General features: G+C 40.8%; 3 protein-coding genes and 3 non-coding genes across 8 annotated transcripts; 4 read left to right on the forward strand and 2 right to left on the reverse strand.

The window, feature by feature from the left end:
- The first annotated feature begins 4,252 nt into the window (after positions 1 to 4,252).
- Positions 4,253 to 4,324, forward strand: TRNAT-CGU (transfer RNA threonine (anticodon CGU)). The gene has a single exon. It is a non-coding gene; the product is annotated as a tRNA-Thr (tRNA).
- A 399-nt stretch (positions 4,325 to 4,723) lies between these two features.
- Positions 4,724 to 4,795, forward strand: TRNAT-CGU (transfer RNA threonine (anticodon CGU)). Its single transcript has one exon. It is a non-coding gene; the product is annotated as a tRNA-Thr (tRNA).
- Positions 4,796 to 5,313: 518 nt separating this feature from the next.
- Positions 5,314 to 5,385, forward strand: TRNAT-CGU (transfer RNA threonine (anticodon CGU)). The gene has a single exon. It is a non-coding gene; the product is annotated as a tRNA-Thr (tRNA).
- Positions 5,386 to 8,785: 3,400 nt separating this feature from the next.
- Ktl (BTB/POZ domain-containing protein Ktl) lies at positions 8,786 to 11,723 on the reverse strand. Its single transcript, XM_036818190.3, has one exon. It carries the CDS (start codon positions 11,547 to 11,549, stop codon positions 10,863 to 10,865), a length of 687 nt encoding a protein of 228 aa, XP_036674085.1. The 5' UTR covers positions 11,550 to 11,723; the 3' UTR covers positions 8,786 to 10,862.
- Positions 11,724 to 16,554: 4,831 nt separating this feature from the next.
- Grik (glutamate ionotropic receptor kainate) lies at positions 16,555 to 23,449 on the forward strand. 3 transcript variants are annotated; one of them, XM_065866091.2, is made up of 14 exons: positions 16,555 to 16,836; positions 17,045 to 17,208; positions 17,804 to 18,410; positions 18,634 to 18,791; positions 19,430 to 19,651; positions 19,738 to 19,944; positions 21,198 to 21,282; positions 21,411 to 21,687; positions 21,741 to 21,942; positions 21,998 to 22,220; positions 22,277 to 22,392; positions 22,451 to 22,600; positions 22,746 to 22,892; positions 23,200 to 23,448. In XM_065866091.2, the coding sequence occupies exons 1-14, from the start codon at positions 16,728 to 16,730 to the stop codon at positions 23,401 to 23,403; spliced, it is 2,871 nt and encodes a 956-aa protein (XP_065722163.2). In that variant the 5' UTR covers positions 16,555 to 16,727; the 3' UTR covers positions 23,404 to 23,448. The 3 variants fall into 3 exon arrangements, with proteins under 3 accessions (XP_065722163.2, XP_016939946.4, XP_016939947.4); XM_017084457.4 differs by lacking the exon at positions 22,746 to 22,892 and having other exon boundaries at positions 23,200 to 23,449; XM_017084458.4 differs by lacking the exon at positions 22,451 to 22,600 and having other exon boundaries at positions 16,556 to 16,836; positions 23,200 to 23,446.
- On the reverse strand, positions 20,280 to 20,948 carry TotX (Turandot X). The gene has a single exon (XM_017084412.4). The coding sequence runs from the start codon at positions 20,748 to 20,750 to the stop codon at positions 20,328 to 20,330; it is 423 nt and encodes a 140-aa protein (XP_016939901.3). The 5' UTR covers positions 20,751 to 20,948; the 3' UTR covers positions 20,280 to 20,327.
- Positions 23,450 to 23,702: the final 253 nt, after the last annotated feature.

Below are 23,702 nucleotides of genomic sequence, written 5' to 3' on the forward strand. Positions count from 1 at the left end.
AGTTCCGAGCCAAAGAACAAATGCTTTGCTGTCGATGGCATTTTTCAAGGGGCTTAAAGTCGATTACGCTTGGGTTTTTTATTAAATTTCCGCCCGCGGCTCTTGTTTCAATCGGAAAGTATCCCTTTTTTTTAAATGCCATCGAGAAATTATTAATGAAGCTATGCGAGCCGAAGGACGAATCAATAATTCACGTCCGATACGTGAGTGTGTGCTCGTGAGGGAGAAACTAATCGAATTTATTAGAACGGCAGCAGAGTCGTCTCACGGAATCGCCAGCGGCTGCGGGTCTGTGTTCTCGGGTTAGTTATAACAATGCCGGGCGATATGACCTGGCACGGTCCTCAACATTATTGCCAATATTTATGTTCGCCCCCAGTATGCGAAGCAATTTTCCGACTGCTGCGGCAGGATGGCCTCCGTCGACCTTAACCTCGTCATCATTATCATGGGTGAATGTAGCCATTTCACTCGCATTTCGACGCATGTGAGCATTTTCCACGAAAACCCATTAAAGTTTGTCGGGAAATTTAGTTCTCAGTTGAGAGTTGAGAGTTAGGAAGAAGTATTATTAGGGGAACGACTAAATAGAAACATAATCTAAACGGTCATTTTGTGACAAGTTAAATTTACATCTGTTTTTTATAACTATTTTTAATAGTATTAAAATATAATATTTCATTAAAATTTAAAATATACTATACTATATGTACTATATACTATTATTATAAAGCATGTTAGTGAGTTAAGTAGTTTTATTCAATTGTTATTTAAGATATTTGCTCTTTGATAACATAGTTTTAAAGTAATGAAATCCACACTGATTTTTAAAGAAGCTTATTAGCCAACATCTTAAAATGCCAAGCAGTATTTTTATTTTAAAGTATAATAATAAACGAAAAGAAAACAAAAATTTAAATTGAAAAATTGATAGGTACGTAAACTTTTGTCAAAAAAATGTTCAATAATATGTACATATGACTTTAAGACGTGAACATGATTTATTAGAAGAACAAAGCAAATATAAATCCGATTGAAAATGCCATTTAAAATGTGCCTCTTAAATCCATATTGAAAAAATATTTGACTCTGGCCTAAAAAAACATGAAACTTTTCCACGTTTAACCCGTTTTTTGCAAATTTTTGCTATGAGGGACAAATATAAGAGCATGGAAATCAAAGGAAATTAGTTTGTAGCTTGAGCCAGCGAGTTAGCACCGCATCCTTTGTTCTGTTATCCATTGAAAACTGAAAAACTAAATTGTCACAAGTGCCCCTCGCACACACACACGCCCAGCCACTCACCCACTCACCCACACCACCGCACACTCGCTGACACAGGCACAAAGCCATTGACGTTCGTTGGCTCAAAGCAAAACCACAATGGCCAAAAGGAGGGACATGGTGGTGTGGTGTTAGTTAGTGGGTCCTGTGGCGCGTCCATCACACACCGGGCATGTCCTGCCGTTCCATTGGTATTGCTTGTTTGGCGCTTTGTTCCCTTTATGCCGCCGCACAAAAAGGACAAAAACTGGTGAAAGCATCCCAGGTAATTTCATTATTCAAATATGTGTATGTGAGAGCCGTGCGCTGACTGATTGACTGGCTGACTGAGTGACGGGCGACTTTTTGTCCTATGACTGAAGCACTTTGGAGGAGAAAAAAACATAGAAATCATAGAACCTAGAACCAAAACCAGAAGCAGGTCCAAAAACAAAGACCACTTCCGTTCATTTCGACTTCCGTGCCTTGTTTATTTGCACTTCAATTAATTACTCCCCCATTTCCCCCACTATCTGCTCTATTAATGGCGAGTTTCATGCATTCTTTATGGTAATTTGACTTGGCCAGTTCCCGCAGCTTTTGTCAAATTGTTTTTCGTGCCTCATTAAATAAGGGGGCCAATATTGCTATCTCTGTTCAAAGACAGCATGCGGCGAGGGCGTTTAATTTGTTTCAGATGACTTTTGATTATTTTAGCAATGAGATTTACGGCAGGCCATAAATAAATATATATTAGGTGCCATCAGCGCATTGTATTAGCTGTTGAAAGGCGTTTAATTTCGAGTTTAAACATCTGGAAGTTGGAATAATTAATGTCAATAAAAAATGTAAATAAGCCCAGCCATGGACGGGTGCCCCGAATTTAGCTGAATTCTTCCGTAATTCAAGGACATGGCCTTAGATCCTGCCTAACCAATCGTAGCTGCTCACTAACCGCAAATATTTTAATCAGGAATGGGTCTTGCCGCTTGAGGAATTCCCAAAGTTTGGCCAGATCTCGAAAAATCAAACCCCAAATGAAGATGCAAACCCACTGAGTAGTTGGGGGCGGCGGGTCATTTCTCAAGGCATATGCCAAAGGTCACAACTCGTTGGCCAGCTTGCAATAAATTAGCTTCTTGGCTCAACGATTTTTGGGCGTGCTACTCGGGCCATTTTCTTTAATTTTCGCCTGCTGTTTTTGGCTGTGAGTTTGGTTATAAATTCTGCCGTTTAGCTTCATTTATCACAGATGTACATAATATGTCTGTAAGTTGCTTTGTGCGAGTTGAAAATCAATAAACATGTGGCACTTTTGCTCCAAGTTCTCTTCCTAATTCCAGTTTTGACAGCAATTAATCAGAACCCGCGCTTGCGTGCAATTAGTGCTGCCATAAAACACCATAAATTGCTTTATGCTGCCTCCTAATGGGAACTTGAAGAAGAACCGGGGAACCCCTTTTACGAGGCGCGTGCATGAAAAATTCAAATCACTTGATTAGCGGCAATTAATTTGGCCAACGCCGTTGCGTAAATCACTCAGCCAGCGAACGTAAACAGTACCTACATATATGGCAACGGGCCTATCCATTAAAGTCCCAAGGGAGGGGCGAAATACCATGTTTATGCGGACTAAAGACTGTGACTTTTGGTTACTTAGGACAAGTTTGTAATTCTTATCAACGAAGCAAAAAATAAACTACCCTTATCAACGCTCTGATATATTGGTCCCCGGTCGAAAATTACCTGTGCCATATCGCGATATTATCATTGTATACGCGCAGTATTGTTGTTCCTCGACATAGTGTTTCAGGACCTCTTGTTTATGGTTCTAGTTATGGCGGGTGTTAATGGTTCGTTTGCGTGCCCCACCGCTACTTGTTTTGACCTTGCCCAAGTTCTGACTTTACACCTTGAAATATATTTCTTGTTTTCCTTTGTAAATTGATTAAACAAATCTTACCATTGATATTATTTTTAATAACAATATTTAAAAGGTAAAAAAAAATATCAAATGGATTAATTATTCAAGTAAAATATAAAACAAAGTAAATACTTGCTTATTGTTACTTGTGGATCTACAGAATGGTAAGAAATTAAGTGCCCAATGACTAAAATAAACTCATTCCAGTGTATTTTTGGGTATGGCTTGGCCAGTTCAATTTGTTACTAATAGGATTGTCACTCACATATCGCAGACATCTGTTGGATAGCCTTCTCCACTGCCATCCCATCCAGCTAGGGTTGGGAAAAGGCGCCATCACTCACCGCAATTGTGTTGTGTGACAAGTGAATTTGTCATGGGCTGCTCAAGTTGAAACAAAGCCAAGGCCGGGCAAAAGAAAATGGCTTGTGTTTTGTCCTCGAAACGGAGTCTGAGGTCTGCGGAGAAATTTGAATTTATGTTAGGGGGTGCAAAAGGGGAAATACTTTCATTTGGAGCTGCCACAAAGCATTTCCGCTTTGTGGCACTCGCATAATGCAGAATGTGTGTTTGTCCTTTTGACAATGAGTGATGTTTCTGTGAGCCTTGGTCAACACCAGGAGACATTGCAAACAAAAACAGCATGTGGCCGGGCATCATGATGGATGGCCACATATTAACTGTCTAATGCATATTGCAATTACAAAATAGGTGGTCTATTAGTTAATAGCCTCTCTGTGGGTTTGCTGAAAATGATACTACTTCTGCTGGTGAAACTCAAAGGTTTTCAGCTAATTACTGTACTATCTTATCTCAAAATATCAAGCAGATAACATCGTAAGATAAATTACTCATTAATTTTCATTGGCTGTTGATTATTAACTCTAGCTGATTTATTTATTTCAATTTTTGTTACTTAAAGTAGAATGATTTTAAATTATGTTATAGAATAATGTCAAAATTAATAAATTCTCACTGCGCATGCGCTCCTTCGTCACTTTCTCCCATTCTCTCTCTCACTCTGCGTTCTTTTCGAATGTACCATTTGGCGGCGGCAAGAACGTGGCCTCTTTAGCTCAGTGGTAGAGCGTTGGTCTCGTAAACCAAAGGCCGTGAGTTCAACCCTCACAGGAGGCAACTAGAAGTGATAATTTTTTTTTAAATTCCATGCATCTCTAGCTAAACCCTTTTTTTTAATAAAGGTCTGGTTAAGGCTCCGGTTTAGTTGTCATTAAACTGTTTTGGTCAGTACAAAACCGTAAAGAACAAGCACACTTTGGTTTAATAACGCTTAAATTCCCATAGAAAAAATTTAATCTAAACTGGAAAAAACAAAATAATTTTGTTTTGTTCTTTCTAATGTGCGATCACTGTATTTAGTATAACCAATCATTTATTTTAGTAAAATACAAAACTTATTAAAATAAGCAAATGACTCACGATCGGTCACTGGAAATTCTAATAGCATGCTATCTCTTTCTTTGAACAGCTCACAGCGTTATAATATACAAGCTATTGGGCGGCGATCCCCTCGTCGCCTCTTTAGCTCAGTGGTAGAGCGTTGGTCTCGTAAACCAAAGGCCGTGAGTTCAACCCTCACAGGAGGCAGCATATCGGTAAACGCGTTTCTTTTTTTTTTAACAAGGAGAAAAACTATTATTTACTAAATTTACTTGTATTTACAATAGGTAAGTATGTTAAGCTAAAACTATGTTTTAAAATCTAGGTATTCATCGTCTTCTAGGACTAAAACCGAATTTTAAGTTTAACATTGCGCGTGAGAAATCGACCCTGAATTGTTTAACTGTAATTTTATAACATACTTATCTCAAGTCTTAATTTGTTTTTGCATCCTAATATTACCCGTTTGCTCTACAACATTTAATATAATCAATATAATAGTGGTAGCTAATAAATTACAAAAACAAGTTATTTTTATTGTTTTACGTTTTCGAGCACCCACTGTATTGAACACTCAAATATTATAACAAAACACTGTTTTTATTATATAAAGAAACAATCTCACGATCTGTTCGCCTGATATTTCTAACAACCCTCTTTTGTTATCTTGTCGCTCACTACATAGCGTTGTTAGGTATAAGCCATTTGGCGGCGCTCTCCGCATCGCCTCTTTAGCTCAGTGGTAGAGCGTTGGTCTCGTAAACCAAAGGCCGTGAGTTCAACCCTCACAGGAGGCAGCTCAATACGAAAAAGTTTTTTATTTTTTTTTTACTTTTATTTATTATGTTTTTAATGAGTTTATCCTGTATTTTATATATTTACTCTTCATGTATGTATACCGAGAAGAAAGGTTGAGTTTGTTTGATTTTAAGGGGCCTTTCATTTGGCTTTCAGGGTAATAACTCGCATGAAAGGCATGATTATAGTTCCGCTGCTTTTCTTTGGCCCAAGTGTTATTTAAGACTGCCGGTACTAACACATTGCACTGTTCACACGCACGTGTGGGCCTTTAAAACTAACGGCAGTACGAGTTGTAAATAGGGTTTCGGGGCCTGTATGGTGAATGATGCGGTCATTATGGCCATGTATCTGCGTGGGATGCTGGGAGTACGAACATATGTGGACGTGCAATGATTATGTACTGGTTCACACTTATGTACGTACGAAGCTTACTCGCCTGTTTGTGTTTGAGCGATATTAGAGAAAATGTTTGCCAGGACATAAAAAGCGGAAATAAAAATAAATTTAAGCAAATTGCAAACATGGCAGCCAATACACACGTCCGTTGACCATAAGCACGCACATCTTAATTGCACTTATCTTCATTCGGGTTCCATTATTGGCACAGTATATCATTAGGCGCTCAAGATAACCGTAAATCAATAAATTAATTTAATGGTCGCAACTAATAAGGAACTGATAATTATGAACTTATGAACTTAGTTTATCTTTACCCATAAAACTGTCTGATAATCCTCTTAATGACATTAGCTTTCCGCTCTTCGCCTAATGAATCTATGGGGAAGTACGTATGTCGTATTTTGTTATTATTAAAAGCATAGCATTTGTATTTGTATTGAGCATTGTGGTCTTTGAGGGGTTACAAATCATAACTTCCCACTTAAATTATTTAAATTGTTAAAGCATTTTTGCAGCAATCGTCCTGGTGGCCTTTTAACCTGAGTTAAATAACCCTTAAATAATACTCCCATTTACCCAACCTGTGCTATGGTAATTAAGGTGTAAATTGGGCCCCATTAAAGTAAGCCACACTTTCCCTTTCGCTCGGCAATAAAGGTAACCATCGTGCACGAACCCAGTTAAGTCTGAACAGCTCAAACTTTTGTAACTCTTTGCATATTCATCAGCAGACAGGATCCCTTATTGAGGACGGCTTTAAGTAATCTCGCCGCGACCTATGCTAAATTTATATTTATGAATTAATAAAGCAAGCAGATGACACTTTTGTTGTATAGCCGCCAGCTGAGGACGGATGGTTTGGGGACCGCCTTACCACTTCGTTTTGGGACTAATTGAAAATGACAGGGTGCCTGCGCTTTTCTGTTGCTGCCAGCGGCTGAGCACCGGGAAAAAGTTAATCAACGGGGCATCTTGCCTATGGAAAAATCAAATCAAGGTAATTTACCGTAAGAGACAAAAAGGCATCATTTCATTTCCCAGGCTAAGAAATTGACAACACATCCGTCGCCTTTTTCACTTTGTCATCGGGTATGAGTAAGTGTTGCTGTCTGAGTGTATTTAGAGAAAAATGTATAATATTTTATTTTCAAATCAAAAGTGATGTAACCCCTACAAACATTGAGGAAATTGGTCAAAAAATAAATTTTCAAAAAAGTGATGAGGATCGTTAGCACGTTTAGCAAGCTGTTCAAAACAGTCGGTCTTTTAGCTGTACGCCTTGATTTGGCTGAACTACGATGGAAAAACCGGAAAAAAATGTCAAATTTTTGACAAAAATCTGAATTTTGTATTTTGGACAAAAAATTTAACCCTTTTTTCGCCATAAAAATTCAGTTTTTTTGCTGTCATAACAAAAATAAAAGTCAGAATGAGGAATGTTATACCTCGTTGAGTTCGTTGTTTAATTTTCAATCGATTGGCATTTCAACCTGAAAATTATTAATTTTTGCCATTTTTCGAAAAAAAGTGATGTAACCCCTGCAAAAATTGAGGGAATTGGTCAAAAAATAAATTTTTCAAAAAGTGATGAGGATCGTTAGCATATTTAGCAAGCTGTTCAAAACAGTCGGTCTTTTAGCTGTACGCCTTGATTTGGCTGAACTACGATGGAAAAGCCGGAAAAAAATGTCAAATTTTCGACAAAAATCTGAATTTTGTATTTTTGACAAAAAATTTAACCCTTTTTTCGCCATAAAAATGCAGTTTTTTATTTCACTTAATTTAAATATTTAGGTTCCTTAAAATAAATGCTCTATACAAAATATTCTTTTGTTAAAATACACTTAAGTTCAAGATCTTATATTTATAATAACTAAAAAGCAATACATCAGAAAAAATATAGCTTGCACATGTGAAAGATCTTTTTCTTACCAATAATGGTACTCTATTTTTTCAAATTATTTTTATTTTTCTCAGTATAGTATGGAGTTAGGGAGGCGAAGTATTTGCTCTGTAATTTATATGCGCACAGCAGATACGAAAAATTCACCGTCGAGTTGGCTGCTATCTTACCTCATTCTGGCCCGCAATTTGCATATTGTGTACATCTTGAGTTCGCACAGTCAATAACCGTCTTCCCCACGTCCTCCAAGCAGAGACTACCCCACACAAAAAGATATCCTGGCTGTTGCTTAGTATGCAGGTGGCACGTCAGCTCATCTCGGGATCTTTATTCTGGGTCTGCTTTTGGGCACTGCATTTCCGATTGGCGCCAACTTTCGCCTCCATTTTATTGGTATACCTTTGCTGGCTCTGAAGCACACACTTCAACACGCTGAGCCCCACAAAACAGGGAAATTGCAAAAAACAAGAAAGCATTTTCCCTTTTAATTTCAGCATTTCTCGCAGCCACTCCCCCATTTTTGTGTTTTTGCGTTTTTGTGAGGCAGGACCTAAGAGTCGAGTGAAATGACTGTTGCCTGCTTTGAATTTAAACAAATGCGGAATTGTTGCTGCCGCTTTAATGGTCGCCTTCATTCATCTACCCGACTTTCAGCTATTTATATTTCGACTTTTATTCCAGCCAACTTTTGGAGGCTGATGTTTGCTCCATTCGAAACCCCTCCCAGCGCAAAAGTTCTGTTTGCCATTGTTTGTCCTCTTATTTTTGTTGGCTCGACTGGGTTGTTTGTTTTATTTTCAATGTATATTTGATTCCTTTATGATTGTGTTTGCATTTTTGTTTTTATTTGTTTAGCCGTCAATTTTAATGAGCTGTCGCGAGTTGGGAGCTGGCAGCTCATAAATTTTACATTCCGCTATCAATGTCAGCGAATTTTGTTGGCGGAAAACCCATAATTTATTCATCGGATTGAATAATGCAGCGCACAAATTTCGTGGGCCACGGCCTATTAATTAGCGAAGGACAAGCAAATAAAAATAAGCAATTTACCCCAAATAGGATCCTGAAATTTACCTGCACCCAAATCAACTTCATTCGTTTTTGGTTTCTTTAATTTATTGTTTGGTTTTCGCTTCTCGCAAGTTATACCTCTTTACATACATATGCTTGCTTAGTCGCACTTTGATAGGCTATTTTAGCAGTTTTACTTTGCGCTTCTCTAAATACATTTTACATTTCGTTTTAGTTAATTTAAATTAGTTTCAGTTTAATTTAATTAATGATACAATACATTTCCGTCGCCTTGCCCTTGCAATTTGGATTCAATTACATATAATACTAAACATTTATAAGATACTTTCAATATCGACAATTGTTTTAATATATAATTAGGTATATATATATAGATATATGTGTATAACGATTCATATTATCTGTGTAAGAGCCGTGAACTCACATCGAGCCAGGAGTCGGTATATAATGGAGCCTAATAGTTTTCTCATGAATATTACCACGTTATTGCTGATGATTACATATATGTGTGTTTGCAGCACGCCTCCTTACACACGATTTAAAGAATTTATAGTTTTATACAATTTGTTTCGTATATTTCATGGCTGTTTTGTTTCAATGTTGCGCATCGGCATTTTCATTTCAAATTTCCGCCCATAAATTCCCCTTCATGTGGACATGAATTCAGCAACAAACCTGCGGAAATGTCGAAAACGCGATGCGAGATATGTCAGCGAAAAACATTTTCATGGATTCGCTCCGTAAATGGATAAAATCAATAATAACAGAGGGGTTCCTAAAGTTCAGCAAATTTAGTTTCGTATGTGGTGTCGTATTCCCATCGTGATTCTGGAAGTCCGTGTGACCATTTGGTTTTTGGTTTTTTGTTTTTGGTTTTTGGCATTTCTCATTACAGTTTACTAATAAATCATAAAATCGAATGGGGATAGCTTGAATGAGTTTTCTCATTTGGCTTTGTCAAATGATGAGTGGTAAATGATGATTGCTTTTCTGACAGATGAAGGGGGTTCATTTTATGAGTGGCTCAGCTATTTTCTAAAATGCACTATTAAATCATTTCCAATTGTTGCGCCAGGACTCTAGGTTTTATAGCTTCTTTGAAAAATTCCTGGCCAAATGTGACCTACAAATCCGGCCATATGCTTGTCCCAAGCCATTTTGTAGAATCGGAAACGATTCAAGAGTTATTGCAAAATGGGCATATCTTATGACAGCCGTTGTTTGGTTTGTATTCGTATTTGTATAGTAAATGTACTTCTCTAATATCGATTTGTGTTTGAGTTTTATGGATTGCAGGCTGCTTTTCAGCTTCGGTCAACATATATTTGGGGCCACATTTTGTTCGCCATTATCCTATTTCGCTATTTGTATATTCTTTACTTCAAGTTTCGACTTTTATTAGACTAATAAAACTTTAGATTTAGCATTTGCTTGAGTTGTTTGCTTGTGGTATCTGTTGCTACAATATTTCGTTAGTTTTCAAAGAGTAACCCGTATTTCAAATTGTTCAGTGTGATTTCAGTGTGATTGATTGACCACAAATATCCAGCTGGCGAGGTTGCCCTTGCCTCGTTTGAGTTTATTTCATTGGATCTGATCTGTTTAATGTCTTCCTCTCATCTTGTTTACACTGCACTGCATCCACAAAAGTTGGGGCTAATAAAATGTTGGCATTGTTTTTGATATTTTGTTATTTTCTTATCTGCACTTGCCAAATTGTTTTCACTTGTTGTCAGCCAGTAAAACCGAATTCATTTTCATTCATCAAAGAGCTGCTCGTAATATCCAATTTATGGGGGCCCACCGTGATTTATAGATAAACGTAAACGTAAAGCAAATAATTAAATACACACTCGCTCATTAAGTTATCTATGTATGTCAACAATTTTCTACACTTAAGTGTGGATTGTTAGTTCAATTGTACATTTGAAATGTTCCCATTTGTATATCAAGAGGTGGGTTGAAACTCAAGCCATTGAATTCTGTGCGGCCTCCTTGTCTTGGCCATTAATAAAGGTTAATCCGTGGAATACTGATGGGTATGGCAAAGGAGGCTTATGTCGAAATGAGTTCCGCACAAATGAAAAATAACGATACAGAGCTGGGTCGCTGGGTGGGGTGCCTTCAAGTCGTATTCCCCTAATCCCGGATGAAGACGAACTCGTTGTAGTGGTTCCAGCGATTCTCCTCCGTGTCCACACCCGGTTTGGGTTCCGCCGCCGAGCCGGCGGTTCCGGATCCGCAGCTTCCGGCCAGGCGGTAACCATGATCGTGCAGATTATCGAAGGCCTGCTCGATGTAGCAGTGCTTCAGGAAGAATCTCGAAGTGTACCGATCCGTACCGCCATGATCCGGATCCCGGGACTCATTGAGAGTATCGCCAAAGACCTCGCGGCACTGGGCCACACGTCCGCAGACCAGGATGCGCGATAACTTTCGGAACTTAACATCGGCCAGGCCATCCTTGCCAAACTGGAAGCTGCCACGGTAACCGATGGTGATGCAGCCCGGCGGCCGGGCATCCCGCTCCCCACGGATGCACTCCAGCATGGCGGCCAGCTTGAAGTGCTCCGCCTCGCGCAACAGCCGCTGCCGCTCGCGGAATCCCTCGGGCAGGTGCAGCGCCTTGTCGCGCAGGAAGTCCAGGATGTAGCGGAAGAGGACGCCGTCGCGGTCCAGGAAGTAGCGACCCTTGCTGTCCTTGGCCAGCGAATCGCGACCCTCGCCGAAGAGCTCGGCCAGCAACGTGGTCTTGTCCGCCAGCAGAGTGGCCAATGTGGTTGTGTAGCTCACGCCGCCCACATTAAGCTCCACGATTTCGGGCATGATTTATAGGGTTTTACCACAGATCGGTTGTCAATTGCCAATTTGATCTAATCACACATACGGACCAGCACTCGCGAACACAGAGCTCTATCAACACTATCTGGGGTTTGTTTACAGGCTCTTCTAAGGCTGTTTGGGTCCTTAAACGCGTCCGCACTCGTTCAGGTCTCGTGTCGAACTGAAAGGGGAACTTCTGGCCAGGCCAAAAGCAAAAGCCAAAACGCTTTTCACTCGCCCGTTGGTGTACATCTGTGTGTATGCATTGGGGAAGAGGCGAGATTTTCCTGGAACTCTCTCTCTCTGTATCTCTCAGATTCTCTGGCCTGCGCACTCGCTGGCCATGTTATGATATTGGATATTATTGTTTAACAAGTGGTTAAATTTCTAAAATGTGCACGGTTACTTCTGGCAATATGTGGGTGCTCGAAGGATTGCCCTTCTTTCGCCGCCCGCATGTTATTAATTTGACGAGGGTCCGCAGTGCGTATGCTTAATGGCCAATATGCTGGATTACTTGATTCGAAACGGTTGTGTTTAATGCCAGTGATGCTGCCTAAATTTTGGAGCATTAGCATTCGGCTGGCGTAAAGTGGGTTCCCGCTTTTTGGGGGCAAAGTTCGCCAGCCATGTCATAACAAATTATGGCACATGGCATGCTTTAAGGCGTCGCACATACTTTGTGCCCCGGCATGCCAACTATCCTGGTTTATATTTTTTTAGGGCATGTGGCATGGGGGGGTGGGGGGGTTAAAGGCAGCGCCGAGTGGCAACAGGCGCTGACAATTTGACACCGTGACACTGACATTAACATGCCACAGCAGGCCATGCAACTGGTTGGGCTGGGCTGCCTTGGCCAGTTTTGGCCTCGTGCCAAATGGGCCACTCTGCCCTCGGTTTGGGCCACACTAGAACAGCATAGCACCCGAATACCAGAATGCCAGACTGCCTGGCGGAGGGCTCACCTGTTTGCTGTTGCTGTGGCTGCCGCCCTTCGCTGTTAACATTTCGCAAAATGTCCTGTTTGCCAGGCCCATGCGTGCCACTCGCTGCAATTGAATCAACAACAGCGGCAATAACGAATTCGCAGCTCTCTGGCCTACTCCCCCAGATAAACCCCTTCCTCAAAAACTGCGTTAGCCCTTTGACACGGCCGAGAAGAGCTGGGGATACACACAGACACAGGCTGAGAAAAAATAACAACAATATGCGAAGTTCCCAACTCAATTCCTTTCTTGAGGTACCTACGTTTATGATTGTGTGGTACTCTTGAATAATAATTATACTTCATTATTTAGGAAATTAAAAAATATATATATATTTTAAAAGGACTTATAGCTCGTCATCTTCTGTTTACCAAAAAATTCTAATAAAAATATAACTAAATTTTCCTATCAATTGATAATAATGGGATAATAAGATGATATAGTAGTTCGTATTTAGGTCTGTTTGCAAATCAATCTTTCTACACCTTTTTTCGAAATCTTCCATTATTAAATCGTCAGGAGAAGTCATTTTTGACATTTAGCACTTTGATAATAAAAAACAAATAGACCATGATTTTGCAATATATCTTTGATTTATATAATTTTAGAAGTTAGAAAACTTGAGTGAAGCTTTTCTTATCTTCAAGAGACACAGATCTATTATGTTTCTTAAGAAATATACACATAAACAAATGGAATATAATTTGTTCTCTGTGTACTTACCAATACACAAGTCTACTGCTAATTGCAATGAAAACTTGGCTGTTGTGGGTTGAGGTATGGCTTTTAGAGCATTCAACCCGCTCGAACCCCTTCAGTTTGCGGCCATTCGCTTGCTTACTCCGCACATTTCCGTTTCCGGTTGCGGCTGCTGCGGTCTCTCGCTTCCTCCTTCGCCGAGTACATATACCCGTCTCACTATCCGGCTAATGCTGCTGCTTCTTATCAGACCCCCGCCCTTTTTGCCTGCCCTTCAAGGCTTTCGCGGCCATGAATTGCGGTTTTTGGCACGCATTAAGATGGCGCAACACTTTACGCGCCATTACGCGCTGCATCCGTGTGTGTATCTGTGTGTGTCACTCTTTGTATGTGCTTGTGAGTGCTTGTTCGTGTGAGATGGCTTTACTCCCTGGCGGATTCCGTGGTTCCTTTCCGTTTCTGTCCATGTCGTGAATGCTCCTTGTTTGTCTGGCTGACTGGCGCGATTCAAATTGATTTTGTCTGGCGACCGCCTTCACCCACACAAAAACACGCGCTTGCCACTTTGTATCTGTGTGTGGGTGCTGCTTGTATCTATGTGTGCTGGGCTGGAGCACTTTGTTTTGACAACACGCCAAATTGTCGCCCCTCACTTAGCCAAAGCAGTTTGCATGCTATTTCTGGTTTGTTTGCCTGTTTACCTTTGGGGACTGTCAGTTCCTCGGAACGCCAAGATGGGTTCTAATGGGTTGGGTAAGCCACCTAAGCGATAAGGTCTGAATGGAAGCCCTTCGAGGTATTGTGCCTTTTGAAGCCGCACACTTACGAACCTGTTATGACCTCGTCGCTACCATTTAGGGTTCTCGAGTTCCCAAAATAAACTTTCGCACACCAAGGCTTTCCTTGTGCCAATCAGATTTCCAGTGCAAATTGTGCATTTGATTTCCCTGGATAAATTTGGCACATTGGCATTGACAGAGCAAATAAAATTGGTATGCCCGAAAATGCAAAACAAATGAAGTCAAATCAGCAAAAGCTTCAATCAACAATAGACGAAATATTTCACACCACCCCACACATAACAGGCGGTTTTAAACCGATAATCCTATTAGAAAAATGGCCAATAATCACGTAGGTCAAGGAAAAATAAATCAACTGCTTTTATCAGCTATTGGAAATGCAGATACTCCATGAAGTTGAGTTATTAAATCATTAATAAATAAATCATTTTTGAGAGACTTTATCTTTAAAGGTATAAATATATATACAGAATGAGAAAGTTGTTGAGGCTTAAATGAGATTTAATTTATTATGATTAAATGTAACCCATGATAGTTTAATGATGAAATAAAATATACTTAACTTATAAGCACTGGTACAATATTAATAACAACTTTGTAAAATTTTTTTGATACAATGTATAGATTAATAGACTTTTTCAAATGGTCTCCCGAAGACTATCATTAGATTTATGATAAAATGATACTTATTTGATGATGTTTTCCACATAAAATTTTGGTATATTTCAGAAAGCCTTGAAGCAACGTTGGTCTATAGATTGGCCGCGTGTCTGGAATGGATTTGCGAAAGACTTTCACTAATTGCCACTAGAGTACTCAGCCCGAGCACTTATGCAAATGCACGCAGTAGTGCCCGTGTGGTTAAGTGAGCCCCAGGATGTGGGTCCTGGTATGCGTGTGCATAATGCCAGCGATTTGCCTAGCTTAAAATCCACGGCCAGGCACGCGGCGAGTGCCAGAATGTAGAATGCGGAGTGCAGAATGCATGCGTATCCTCAAGATACATTGACGCCGGCACACGGTTATGTAAATGCAAATGTGAGCGCATGGCTGCTGGGCAATTTAACACCACGCAGGTGGCAAAATACAAGCTGCAGTGAGTGCTTATGGAAAACAGAAGCCCCTGAGATACCCTTACATTAACCACTATCATGGATATTCAGAACTCTAAGAACTAATAAGGAGATTACTGAAAATACTATAGATATAGATAGGAAAGTTAAAGTTATAAATTACGGTTTCTGGAACCATTGATGTATAAATATCTATTTTAACTCCCAACCTCTTTAGAATCTTTTCAAAAAGACTGTGCAATCAAAATTCCTTTGGCAACTGCTGCAAATTTTCAGCTTGACTTCAGAGGATAAATTCAAGTGGTGGCTTTAGTTTGAGTTGTTCGAGCGATCGGGGATTCCCAGCAGCTTGGCAGGCGGGACTAAGGGTCGTTAATTTTAAATGCGCAGCTCGGGGATAAATGCATCCTGGGCGGCAGTCACGACAGGTGCCTGCTGTTGACGTAGACGTTGATTTTATTCACTGCTGACAGCAACAGTTTGCTGCTGGCGAACATGCCCGACCACGCCCCTCTTCCTTTCAGCCTTCGTCCTTCGACGCCATTGTGTATGTGTGTGTGAAGGACATGCCCGAAAGTGGGAAACACAAAAACCTTCCGGCATTGCTGGCAGTGTGTATGCAAGAGCTGCTTTTTGTAGCAATTTTTACATTTCAGCCCTACCATCATTATTAAAAATAAGAGATGCCTCCCCTGCTTTGCATGCTCTAAATGGATTATTCAAAGCCTGGCCCATAAATCGTGCTGGGCCTTCAAAAAAATCCACAAGTGGGTCGCACGTCCCTGGCTGAAGCAATAGCACTTCCAGATGGCATCCAACCATTCCGCCAACCAACTATCCGAGTGAAATGCAATGAATTTGTTTACAACCATTGCGACAGACCCTCTTTTTCCCCCAAAAAAAATATACTTTTATTTTTCCACCACTTATCGATGGAGCCACAACAATTTCGGTGGAAAGCTGTTTCCAATCTCTCGGCCCCTTTGGCCAGCCACTGCATTTGGCTATTTTCGTTTTCGCCTTGTTTATTTATGTTTCTTGCCACCCTATATACCCATTGCCATTCATTCGGCTATCTGGCATTCAGGGTCCAGTTCCATTAGCCATAGGAATTGTATGCTGTGCACGTTTTGTTGCCACGGCGGATTTATTTTCCAGCACAGTCAGGTTTTTTTGTTCGTTTGGATCCATTTCAGTCTGCCCTGTTAAATTGGCGCTAAAAAGGTGGCGCTTATCTAATTAATCTGGCTAACCAGTGGCTCAGAGATTCAACTCCAATGGAGCTGAAGTAAGATTAAATTAGGGAAAAGTTAAAGAAAACTTTTTGCCTCCGCCAAAAAAGACTTTCATTCATGAAAACCTCTAAGAGGTTAAAAATACTTAAGGCGAATTTATCAGCTGATGCCGCATCTGCAGCAGATTGCTTTTGGCCGTATTTTCGTGCTCTTAGCCATTTCAATTCGCATTCCCGGTCGCGACGTACAGCCTGCAGAAATATGCAAATTTAGTTCGGCAAACAATCGCGCAATTAATTGGAAATAATTGCGGAATTCTTAGTGCAAGCAAGCGGAGAAAATATTTATGAATTTTTGATTACATTTTGCGGTGAATGCGTTGCGGGAGATGCAATTTCGGAGAATGATTTCAGCAGGAGCTAGTTTTCCACTTCAATTCATCCTAACGAGCTTGCTATTGGTTTTCCTAGGATGCCACGGAGAAAGGACGAATGTGGGTGAGTGAAGTGCACTTTTCTTGGCATTACATAAGCAGGAATTTTGCAGCGCAGCATGCAAATGTGTCATGTATTTTTATGCCTCATACGCACCGTTTGCCGATGGCGACGGCGAATTTGCGAAATAAAAATATAAACAGAACCCGCTGAGCAAAACAAAGAGCGAAAGAATCGTGTCACTCTCACAAATGGATTCTTCTGCTTTTAGGTCTTGTCTACGAGAACACCGAACCGGATCTTGAGAAGATCTTTCATTTGGCCATTAGCAAGGCCAATGAGGAGAACGAGGACCTGCAGCTGCACGGGGTGTCCGTCACCATTGAGCCGGGAAACTCCTTCGAGACCTCCAAGAAACTCTGCAAAATGCTAAGGGTGAGTTGGGATAGTAAATTCTATTAATTACACACTGAAAAAAGAATGCAAAAGCTTAAAAAACAAGAACTCAAACAATTTTCGGTTTATTGTGATATTTTAGGTTTTAGGCACAGGGTCTTTGTATAATATGTAATATTTATGAGAGCAATCTGTAAACTACAAAGGAAAGGTGGATATAATTTAAGACCGTAAACAAGTGATTTGCAAAATTTGTATATAAAACTTAAATGTTGTATATTTTCATAAAAATAGTCACTAGATTAAGAGTGGTAAGAAACTAAGTTCTATACTCTGTACATCAAAATATCACATTAAGTTAGTCGAATTTAAGATTCGGTTTTTGATTGAAATGAGAAAACATATAGCTATGTACAATATCTCGTAAAACCTGTTTTATATATTTATAAATATAGTGCAGCTCGATGTGAATATGAAATATTTGTTCAATGCGTATAATATACTTTACCATATAAGTATTAATGAGTATTTTGTAAGCTATTTTTCAAATCCCAGTAAAACATTGTGTAAAACATACCTAAACAGAGCTAATTTTTCGCGTGTACTAAAACCATTATTTTCCACTTATCCGCAGCAAAATCTGGTGGCCGTGTTTGGGCCCACCTCGAACCTGGCCGCCCGTCACGCGATGAGCATCTGCGACGCCAAGGAGCTGCCCTTTCTGGACACGCGTTGGGACTTCGAGGCCCAGCTGCCCACCATCAATCTGCACCCACATCCGGCCGCCCTGGGTGTGGCCCTGCGGGACATGGTTGTGGCCCTGGGCTGGGAGAGCTTCACCATCATCTACGAGACGGGTGAGTATCTGGCCACCGTGCGGGAGCTGCTGCAGATGTACGGCACCGCTGGACCCACGGTCACGGTGCGTCGCTATGAGCTGGATCTGAATGGGAACTACCGGAATGTACTGCGACGTATACGTAATGCTGATGATTTCTCCTTCGTGGTCGTGGGCTCGATGGCCACTCTGCCGGAGCTGTTTAAACAGGCCCAGCAGGTGGGTCTGGTGACCAGTGACTACCGCTATATCATTGGGAACCTGGACTGGCACACCATGGACCTGGAGCCGTATCAACATGCCGGTACCAACATCACGGGTCTGCGACTCGTTTCGCCGGAGAATGAACAGGTGCAAGAGGTGGCCAAGGCACTGTACGAGAGCGAGGAGCCCTTCCAGAATGGTAAATCAAAAAATATATAAAAAAGAATAATGACAGTCCGACCCACCTGAAAGTGTCGTCGTGGCCCTGGGTTCTAGACAATTTATGCAAATCCGAAATCCATTCGCATGAGTGAATTTAAATAATTGAATTGCACTGCCATGGCCCCGACGGAAAGGGAGGGGCGATTGTGGGGCGGAAATGATAAACGACGTTATCCTTTATGGCTCTCGCCCACCCACAGTGTCCTGCCCCCTGACCAACAGCATGGCCCTGGTCTACGATGGCGTCCAGCTGCTGGCCGAGACCTACAAGCATGTGAACTTCCGGCCCGTGGCCCTCAGCTGTGGCGATGACAGCGCCTGGGACAAGGGCTACACTCTCGTCAACTACATGAAGTCGGTGAGTCGCTGCATTAAGAGAAAATATAATAATGGACAAATATATTTGACATTAGAAAATATGAATTTGTTTATTTAAACTAAACCGTATTATTTAATAATCTTAGTTTACAAAGAGATCTGTTTGAACTAAACTAACTAACCAACTTGATCCTTTTTCTGCGGCATAAGAAACTAGTTATTCAAGATGATATTAACGAAAATATATGTATTAGTGCTAAATATGTAGATTATATAATTTTAATGAGATATCTTAACAATTCCATGAAGGTAATATATATATATCTCCAATCTTAGTTTGTATATTTATTAAATAAATTAATTTTTAACGTCAATATTTAACATATTTATTTTCTGATATTTCAGTTGTAATTCATTTATTTATTTACACTCCTTGCCAAAGTATTATGTCTCTGATTTTTTGATTTTTTTGGTAAATCATTTAATATTTATTTTCTCTTTAACCTTTATATTCCATCGTAAATCTATTTGAGGTATCTATATAAAGGTGTATAGCTTGACTTTTTAAATATTTGACAAAGATTGGATTTTACCATCTCTGTTACATGTTTAAGATTTTTCTGTGTATGAATAACTGGCTGGTTCTGAATAACCCATGCAACGAGTCTCGCTCCACAGCTAACGCTGAATGGCCTCACGGGTCCCATTCGCTTTGACTACGAGGGACTGCGCACGGATTTCGAGCTGGAAGTCATCGAGCTGGCCGTTTCGGGGATGCAGAAAATTGGCCAATGGAGCGGCGAGGATGGCTTTCAGGAGAATCGCCCTGCCCCGGCGCACTCCTTGGAGCCGGATATGCGTTCGCTGGTGAACAAAAGCTTCGTCGTCATCACGGCCATTGTGAGTGGAGGGCAAACGCCAGGGGCTAAGCTCCGACCTTGACTTTCCTTCTATACCATATCTTTTCATACCCAAAAAACACACAGAGTGAACCCTATGGCATGCTGAAGGAGACCTCCGAGAAGCTGGAGGGCAACGATCAGTTCGAGGGCTTTGGCATCGAGCTAATCGACGAGTTGTCTAAGAAGCTGGGATTCACCTACACCTGGCGCCTCCAGGTGGACAACAAGTATGGCGGAATCGATCCCAAAACTAACGAATGGAATGGCATGTTGAGGGAAATAATGGACGGAGTGAGTTTGGTTCAGTAGAGAACATAAATCTAATCCACATCCGCTGCTCTGCGGCCATTTAAATCAGTTAGGTTATCCCTGGTTCGTCCTGTGAGGATATTGATTTACATTGAATGGCCATAAATGCTGTCATCATCGTTAACGCTATCGTTAATACTGCCATAAACGGCAGACTATTTTCTGAGTGCCTGTGGCATCAATTGCCTCAACTTAATATTGTTAATAGTTAACCGATTACTCTGTTTTTGCCCTTGGGGAACAAGATAAATATCTTAATTTCATTTTCAAACTTTCAAAACATCAAGTTTAATAAGTAATATTAATATTTATTTAGTACTGGGCGTAGTTATAGATCAGTATGTTATAGATATGTTTTAAATTCTTCATGGTGATACAGTTGAATTGGTGCCATGAATTGCTTGACCTTCCTGCTTTTGATTGAACAGAGATAATATATATCGGGATCCGACTCGGCCCAAGAAATTTCCAAACATAGATCCAATTGTTCCTCCCTGTGGTGGAACTCCATCTATTAAAACTGTCCGGAATTCTCTGTAGTTATGGATGAATCTGTCAAATTGTTGCTTTTCGCTATCGGACAGAGAAACAGCATTGGGGTTGCGAAGATAAAAGGAAATCAGATCCGGAATATTTCTTTCCTTAGTTAAGTCATTCACAATCGGATTATGATAGATTTCGAGTATATGATTTCTTTGGGCGTCATAATTTGGACAGTCTATGTCAGCACTGACTGAACAAACGACACTCAAGATTGCGGCTAGCAAACTGCTAAAGTACAACACCATAGCTTGATTGATTGGTAAGAACTGAAATTTTGTTTCCCTGGAAATGAAATTTATAGGAAGTCTCAAATTTTTTCTAGAATTTATACTACATAAGGTATTTAAAAGCAAACAATTCCTGATAACTTTGAACGATTAATAAATGTCAATTCATTTTATTTAATTACGATTTCTTGGAAAAACTGAAGCAACACATTCAATTTTAATCAATATTTAACTGAATTTCCATCTGAAGCGAGAAAAACATTTTGACTTTATTGAAAGCTTAAAATATATAACATTTTTTTATTTTCTCGTTGTATATTAAAATGCATAATTCAAAGATTGCTCTATTACTACGCTCAATCGGGCGTATGCGCAATATTTACATATGCATTTAAATTTCTATTTATAAATGCATGCGTCCGTGCAAGTAAAAAGGCCATACAATAATCTTTCATATTTAATTAGCGTGCTGACATGGGCATTACGGACCTGACCATGACATCGGAACGGGAAAGTGGCGTGGACTTCACCATACCCTTTATGAGCCTGGGTAAGAGAACTAAGAAATATCAATTACAATATGAAATGATATTGTTAGAACCAAACCCATTTTAGGAGTGGTTGTAAGAACTAATATAAACTAAAACAATACAAATGTTATTTATTAAACTTTTCCAGGAATTGGCATACTATTCCGCAAGCCCATGAAGGAACCCCCGAAGCTGTTCTCCTTCATGTCACCGTTTTCGGGAGAAGTATGGCTCTGGCTGGGACTGGCCTACATGGGTGTATCGATAAGTATGTTTGTACTGGGACGCCTTTCTCCGGCAGAGTGGGATAATCCGTATCCCTGTATTGAGGAGCCAACGGAACTGGAGAACCAGTTTAGCTTTGCCAACTGTTTGTGGTTTTCCATTGGAGCTCTGTTGCAGCAGGGATCTGAACTGGCCCCCAAGTAAGCAATCTATCTTTATGGTACTTATTATTATTTATATTCCTAAACCATAGGGCTTATTCAACTCGAGCTGTGGCCGCTTCCTGGTGGTTCTTCACTTTGATTCTGGTCTCCTCTTACACGGCTAATCTGGCGGCTTTTCTCACAGTGGAGTCTTTGGTGACCCCGATTAATGATGCCGATGATTTGTCAAAGAACAAGGGTGGTGTTAACTATGGCGCCAAAATTGGAGGAGCCACTTTTAACTTTTTTAAGGTGAGATTCAACTTACAAACTTATATCTTATAGTAAGGGAACTTTTTTATTTTAGGAATCCAACTATCCCACCTACCAGCGGATGTACGAATTCATGCGGGATAACCCTCAGTACATGACCAACACCAATCAAGAGGGCGTGGATCGCGTGGAGAACTCCAACTATGCCTTTCTCATGGAGTCCACCACCATCGAGTACATCACAGAGCGTCGATGCACACTCACCCAGGTGGGAGCATTGCTGGACGAGAAGGGATACGGCATAGCCATGCGAAAGAGTAGGAAGATTAAGATATAATTTCAAAGTACTTCCTATAGAGATCCCTCATTTCAGACTGGCCGTACAGGGACACCCTTAGCCAGGCCGTCCTGGAGATGCAGGAGCAGGGTCTGCTGACCAAGATGAAGACCAAGTGGTGGCAGGAGAAGCGCGGCGGGGGAGCCTGTTCGGTAAGTGACTTGGTTGATCCCAATCTCTGGCAGCTGGTGCATGTGTGGGTGTGTGCAGGATTCGGACGAGGACTCTGGCGCCGTGGCCCTGGAGATTAGCAACCTGGGCGGCGTTTTCCTGGTGATGGGAGTGGGCTCCTTCTTTGGCATATTTGTCTCCCTGCTCGAGATGGTGTTGGGCGTCAAGGAGCGCAGCGATGAGAACCAGGTATCAGCCAGGATAAATTTCAGCTTCCCCGCCCTGCGATCCGATTAGATGGCCTGCCCATATAGCACAAACACACATGTACAGTGTACACTCAAAAACATGCACTTAGATTTAGCTTGCCACATATCCTTCAAAAAACCCACAGGAAGCCCCCGACTCGGATGCCTCCTCACTGGGATTCGCCAACCTGGGCGGCGTCTACCTGGTCATGTTCGTGGGCAGCTGCTTTGGCAGCGTTTACGGCCTGGTCAACGTCGTGGTCAGCGTCTTTTTGAGTGCGCGGGAGAACAAGGTAACGCGGCAGGTGCTCTATAAATATTTACACCTGTGTCGTGACTAAAAATGGCGCTGAAAAGGTCGCCCTAATCAGAATAACGGATTCGTTTCATCAGCTCCCCAAAATCGACAACTCGGAGCCAAAAATACATCTACTACCTATTCAACTGTGTCGTCTTTAATACTTAATATTTCTAATACCATAACACTCAATCTAACAACACTTTATTCACGAATGCTTTATGATAGATATCTTCTGCATGTTATATTTACGTGTCTGCCTATGGAGAGTTCTATTAATAAATTTGCAATCGTTTGGACAGGTGAACTTCAAGAACGAGTTTATAGACGAGATTCGCTTTATACTACAATGCTCAGGCAATACCAAGGCGGTCAAGTATCCGAAGAACTCTTCGCGATCCAATGCGAGTTCCAAATCAAAGGGCTCTTCCATGTCCGTGGATTCATTGCCCGAGGATCCTTCAGAGGATGAGGCATCTGGCAAGCATAACCATGCTAAGAAGTAGTTTTACAGAAAAGACAAACAAATTATGCATATTATACCCGAAATTTTACGTTTTATAAAATACAATTTTAAAGATCAATAAATGTTGAATAAATAAGGCAATGTGGAGTCTTTAGTGCTTGGCTATGTCTTTTAAAAGTTAACTTTACATGCAGAAAATATATTTTAGAGAGACATTTTCAATAATCAGCTTATCAGTTATTTGTTAGAGATGGATATTTCAAAAAACAGCGCCAAGGGCTGCCAGACCGCAAAAGTTTTTCTTCAATTCGCCGCGCCTCGTCCGAATTCGCTGTATAC

The sequence above is a fragment of the Drosophila suzukii genome, chromosome 3 (genome assembly GCF_043229965.1).
Source record: "Drosophila suzukii chromosome 3, CBGP_Dsuzu_IsoJpt1.0, whole genome shotgun sequence".
NCBI classification, from domain to species: Eukaryota; Metazoa; Arthropoda; class Insecta; order Diptera; family Drosophilidae; genus Drosophila; species Drosophila suzukii.

What these genes read in the sequence shown, in the direction of transcription:
- Ktl (XM_036818190.3), bottom strand. Translation starts at nt 11,549, where the DNA reads ATGCCCGAAATCGTGGAGCTTAATGTGGGCGGCGTGAGCTACACAACC.
- Grik (XM_065866091.2), top strand. Translation starts at nt 16,728, where the DNA reads ATGCAATTTCGGAGAATGATTTCAGCAGGAGCTAGTTTTCCACTTCAA. An exon ending in TCGTCGTCATCACGGCCATT is followed by an intron (nt 19,652 to 19,737) that starts GTGAGTGGAGGG and finishes AAAAACACACAG; the next exon opens with AGTGAACCCTATGGCATGCT. An exon ending in GCGGCGGGGGAGCCTGTTCG is followed by an intron (nt 22,393 to 22,450) that starts GTAAGTGACTTG and finishes GGGTGTGTGCAG; the next exon opens with GATTCGGACGAGGACTCTGG.
- TotX (XM_017084412.4), bottom strand. Translation starts at nt 20,750, where the DNA reads ATGGTGTTGTACTTTAGCAGTTTGCTAGCCGCAATCTTGAGTGTCGTT.